Here is a 6,047-nt window from a genome sequence, read left to right as displayed (position 1 = left end):
TTGGCAAGAACGCTAGGACTAGTGTCAAATGTTTTTTGACCTAGCATCAAAAAAATTTTTAAATTAAAACTCTTACGTCCGTAACTTCCTCAACTTCTTTTTTCTTTCAATCTGGCCTTACCCACGATTTCTAATATACAATTATAACAATGAAGACTGATAATAATTACATCCGAGTAGTTTAAACTTTAATAAGTTAGTAACAATATAACAATTTTAAATCCATGGTAAGCATACTCTCAACTTTGGTTCAGTTCGAAAAAAGCAATTTTGTTTGCTTTTGGTCGAATTACAATAGTTTTTTTACACGTTGAGCATGTTCGAGTTGACAGACCTATTGACAGGGCTTTACATTCAACCGGTCGATAGAGTATATAGAGTTTTATAAGCGAAAATTCCCTTCTTTGTTCAAGCTGAATAAAGCAGTGTTACATCTTGACAACTGTCCGATTATTTTGCGTTTGACGCAGTCACAATTGACAAAAACGCAAGGTATAACGGCAAACATTCAAAATATAAAAACAAAAATTGATCAGTATAATAATAATATAATAGTAATAAAGTGTTTATTTGCTTTGTTTAGCGCACAAAGTACAATATATAATTTGAAATATAAACTTATACTTATTATACGTATCACGTCTTGACATAGAGTCCTTCGGTCAAGTTGCGAAACTTACGAAATAATTAGCTAGTAAGTATAGGTGTAACCACATATGTAAAATTCTTAATAAATAATTAAACTAAATACCATATACATTAATATAAAAAATATAAATCTTATGATTTATATTTACTTAAATTATTTTTATATACACAATATTGCAAATATTAACATTATTATTTCAAATTTTTATGCAAATTACAATATTATACACAAACCTGTCAATGAAACGACTCTAGCCAAATCTGAATCTTTTAAAACCATCACTCAATCAAATTTGAAACTTAAATGGTACAAGTTAAAAAAAATATCCAATTACCGCTACGTTATAAAGAAGCTTTTCAGAAAAACCAACATAAAATATATTGATTATTCAAGGATACCAGCATAAGTGGGAGATTTTATCTATGTTTTCTTATAATCTTTTAAAACAAACCAAATATTGTTGTAATATAATCAATGGAGAGTTGTCTGAAATATAAGTAAAAATAGCCACTTTTTTGCCTTTAAGTCTAGTATGTACACGGTAGATTATTCTTTATGTGTGTTTTTTACCCTGAGAGTGAATGTGTTTATTAGAGTGAATGCTTAGTGCGAGAGAATATTGTTATTACCCACAATCAGATTAGTCATATCATTTGTTTATAGTGATAGAGCAATATCAAGAACTTCATCAGAGTACTTGAGTTAATGTAAATTGGAAAAAAATATATTTAAGTGATAGGGTTTCTAGCTATGGGGCTGCAATGACCTAGCTGTTGACAGCCACTGGAGCCTACGGCAGCGGTACGGACTTTCTGGAGGTCTGACCCGGGACTTTCAAAACAAATAAGTGGGTAAGAGGGGAATGCCAATTCTGTGCATAATATGTAAATGTATGTGCAGAGTTGAGCCTATGCCAATATACGCCATGCCAAGTATCATATTTTACCCATTTCCAAACCCGTAAAACAAATCTATACAAATATGTAGAATATACATTACAATAAATTTAAATTAATTATTCTTTTTATTTACGGTCTCGGTTGAGATAAAAAAGTCAGTGTCACTAACGGGATTCGAACTCACGACCTTCGGCTAAATACACAGCTGCTCTCTATTTAGCCGAAGGTCGTAGGTTCGCATCCCGCTCGTGACACTGACTTTTTTATCTCAACCAAAACCTTACATAAAAAGAATAATTAATTGAAAGAAGTAACTTGGACAATTGACCACTAAAATGTAAATGAATTACAATATTGTGTATCAAATGACAAATCAACAAAACAAATTAAAACATTAGAATTGCTTTGTACACGATTTTATTTTAATTTCTGTACCTATACTCATAGTCAATTTGTTACTCTACACGCCAGAAAAAATACGGGTTTCTAAAGCATAATTTTCAACTTAAAATATTCAGACAATTAACCAAATCTATGTTCCTAGTTTAGTAATAAGCAAGATTGGCAGAAAAACGGAATTTGAGTCCGGTATTAACCTGCTTATACGCCGAACTTCCTTCACTTTAAATGGATTATGTTATGAACAGAACATTAACAATGCGAAAAAACAGGAATTTTAAATTATATTGGAATAGATTTTTTTTGTTCCAATGATAATTGGATAAAGAGTGAGAGTATTGTCACGTTTTCTACTTTTTATAATATTTTAATATCATATGACTAGGCATGCTGGAATAATTATGAAACTTATCTAGAATAATTAAAGTGTGGTAGATTATGTAATTTTTTTAAAAGAAAATCTACATATATAAAATAAATCTGAGAATGCCGGTTTCAGTAGTTAGTTATAGCAAACTTTTATCAATATAGAGCATAAAATATTCAAATGATTTAAAAAAAAATGTGAGAAAGAAACAATCGTGGTCGTTTAATTTTGTCGAGCTTGTGGCTAAGAGGTCAGTTTCCGACTAGACAAAAATGCGATTTCGACATAATTCTGCAACCGTAAAAGTAAACACAATATTATCAACTAGTAAAAGGATTCGGTGTTGTAAATAAGACCAACAAATGAAGCTGAAAAATTGCATAAACGGATCGCATGCATTGGAGGGGAAAACCAGACATATAAAAAGGTTATTCCCGAACACAATTGCATCAGTTCATTTGTCTGGTAGACAATGTATAAGGTGAATGACCCTTTTGTTCGAATAAGACTGTTTATTCGGTTATGTGCTGTGATTTGAGCTTTATCATAATTGAACTAAATTTTGACGAATTTCAGATTATTCTTGTGGGTTTGGTTGTGGCCGGAGTCAAGGCACAGCACTACGGTGAACACGGTGGACATCATGGAGTTGACTACTATGCTGAGCCGCATTATTATTTCCAGTACGAGGTTAAAGACGACCACACTGGAGATTTCAAGAGTCACAAGGAAGAACGAAAAGGCGATCACACCCACGGAGTGTACACCGTGGCACAGCCCGACGGTTCCAAGAGAGTCGTCGAATACTCTGTCGAAGGGAAGCATGGTGGATTCGTACCAAAGGTGCACAGGGACCCGGTAAAACACATCGACAACAAAGGACACGGGCACGGTGTCTCAGTGGCCAACCAGAATTTTCACCAAGACGGCGTATATGAAGTCAACCATCCGCACGGAGGATTCGGTGGCGGGTTTGGAAATTACCACTCTGGTGGGTTATCTGACGGGTTTGCCGGACATTCTGGAGAATTGTCCGCCGGATCTTATGGAAGATTGAACAACGGAGGCCACAACGACATAGGATACAACAACGGAGGATACAGCAATGGAGGAGCTTCTTCAAGCGTGTCATTGTCTACAAACGGAGCTAAAATCTACACGTCTACGAAACATTTAGCTCCACATGGTCATGGATATTAGAACCTGTATGTAAAAACTAGTCATTTTTTGCACCATTTTATGTAATAAAACATTTGTATTTTCATTGTTATATATAATTGTTTCACCTATTCATAAACCTAAAATCTCTCAGCAATATTAGTAAAATCCATAGCGAACATTTTTGGTTCTATAACCATCTTTTTATTAGTAAATCATTGTCTTTCTGATTCTATCCGAAAGCAGACACGTGAAAATTGATGGTTGTCATAAATGAAAGAAAATTGCTACTATAAAATCGGTGAAGTTATAACTTAATAGAAACATCTGTGATATTATAACTTTGGATAAGGTTATATCAAGGATTTTGAAGAGAAAACCAATATGGTTACTCAAAATTTAAACGTGTCTTCTTTAAAACTATACATTGGGTAGTGAGTAGTAAATTCCAGAGCCGTTTGGAATTACCTTTAAGACTCTGTCAGACATCGGAAAAACAACAAAATTACCCTTGTTTAGGGCATCTGAGCATATATGGCAGTGGAGCAACAGGTCGGGCAAGGAAAATACAATCAGAAAACCTATTGCTCTGAACCGTTTTACAAATATATATATATATATCAGACTATCAGACAAGGCTTAAGCATAAGTCCTTGGTTGAATGGGAATGCCATGAAAAAAATTCGTCCAAGACCATCTCAACTGAACCTAGAATGATTTAGGACTAAATGGGCAGTAGGACTGCTGTCTGGACACTGCAAACTCCTGAGGCAAATAATCGGAGCAGCAGAAACATGCCCGCGCAGATATCGCCAGGAAGAAAAAACAGTGGAATGTGTCATGTTTTGGGTGAGAAGGCATATACCGGCTGAGATTCTTACTCTTACGGAAAAGAAAAGCCTAGGTTTGAAGGATAACGACACGAGCCTTTATTAGGAAAGCTATAGGGTCTGATAAAAAGCCTTAAAGCTAAACGAAAAGATCTAGAAAATAATGGAGATTGCACAGTACATTGGTTGCGGTAAGTCGTAAAGAGGCCGAATCCTTATAACCTTTTTTCTTTAACTGCCAGTACAGTGGATGCAGTTGTACTACAAAACAAAATTTATTTTAGACTTATAGTTAAAACTCCTTGTTACACTAGGATTTCAAATAAAGTATTTTTGACTTATTTGTACACCAAATATGATTAAACAAAATTGTCCATTATACATCCTCTCTAACCTTGCTAAACTTGTCCATTTACCTAGAAAACTCCAATCTCCTTGTCTTTGATAAGGCAGATCACCCTCTTCTCCTTAATTTATCTTTCTCTACAGTGTCTTCCACTGTTTCCACTATTTTTACCGTTCCCAAGAAGTCTTCGTTCTAAATCAGCCTCCATCTTCTCCCATATCCAACATCTTTGGTAGCCTTAAAGTCTCAAGCATCATTTGCTGTTACATGTTTCCCCAAAATCCATAACATACAGTCACTTTATGCAGATGAGACTCAAATTTACCTTAAGGCGCAATCAGAGATAACCCCCACCTTCCGATAAGGATGATCCGACGAGAAGTTTTAGTTCAGCGCTGGCCAGCCAAGAGGTGACAACAAACCTGTTGAAAACAACACAACGAGGCATTTTTTTGTTCCTCTCTTTCTTCTTTCTTTACTACCAACACCGCCCAACATTGGAGTCTGGACTGCCTTTACTTCCAACGCCACCCGATGTTGAAGCCGGAACTACGGGCACGTCTTCCAGGGCAGTGAAAATTACATTTATATGTGTTTCGGTGAAGGACAGCTAATCAAAAAACAACATTATTTTTTGTCATTTTTTTATGTTAAAAACATTTTTCGCAAACAACGAAAACCTTCTCAAAGAATATTTATGTTAATTTCCGAGACTTGCAAGTGTTGCCTTATCTTCTTTTCTTCTTTTTAATTTCTGTTCCTTTGAATTGTCAAAATATATTTGTGTACTCGTATGTCCTTTTTTTTATATCCTTTTTGCACGCATTGTTCATTACACCCCCCAATCAATTTGGATTGATCGAAGAGTGCGGGGGGATTCATTAACCTCTCAAAATCAGAAAACGTAACAACCTTTAACTAGAAACTCTACTGACTCTACCTCCTCTGTTAACATTCATCCAAGGATAACCTAGGAAAAACTCTTTTGGCCTCCAAAAACATTCAAATTTGATGGGAACTAAACAATTCGGGCACAGATTCTTAGAAATGGGGACTGACTATATGACCCCGGAAACATTCTTTACAACATCTCAACAGACTACAAAGCAGATGAAGAACTGAGGTATTGTATCAGATATAATGATGTGATATACAGATGGCTCCGAAACAAACCCAAAATATGAGCAATCAAACTCATTGGGGAAGTACACTTCGATCTTTCAAGCAGATATACATTCCATCAATGCTTGTGCCCTGGAAAATCTTAAAAGAGGTTACGCTGGCAAAAAAACCTCCTAAGATTGGATAGCCAAGCATCTATCATACCATTAGCGAGTAAAAAAAAATCAAATCAAAACTAATCAGTGAGTGCGTCCAAAATCTCTAAAACCTGGGGAGA

The 6,047-nt window shown here is 35.1% G+C and overlaps 1 protein-coding gene across 1 annotated transcript; it reads left to right on the top strand.

The window, feature by feature from the left end:
• Window positions 1-2,724: 2,724 nt before the first annotated feature.
• LOC106670764 (adult-specific cuticular protein ACP-20-like) lies at window positions 2,725-3,576 on the top strand. The gene is made up of 2 exons (XM_014401351.2): window positions 2,725-2,795; window positions 2,891-3,576. The coding sequence occupies exons 1-2, from the start codon at window positions 2,787-2,789 to the stop codon at window positions 3,512-3,514; spliced, it is 633 nt and encodes a 210-aa protein (XP_014256837.1). The 5' UTR covers window positions 2,725-2,786; the 3' UTR covers window positions 3,515-3,576.
• The last annotated feature ends 2,471 nt before the right edge of the window (window positions 3,577-6,047 follow it).

The sequence above is a fragment of the Cimex lectularius genome, unplaced genomic scaffold (assembly GCF_000648675.2).
Source record: "Cimex lectularius strain Harlan isolate CLEC.00 unplaced genomic scaffold, Clec_2.1 scaffold277, whole genome shotgun sequence".
NCBI lineage: Eukaryota > Metazoa > Arthropoda > Insecta > Hemiptera > Cimicidae > Cimex > Cimex lectularius.
Note: the sequence above shows the minus strand (reverse complement) of the source record. Positions and strands in the feature narration are given on the sequence as shown.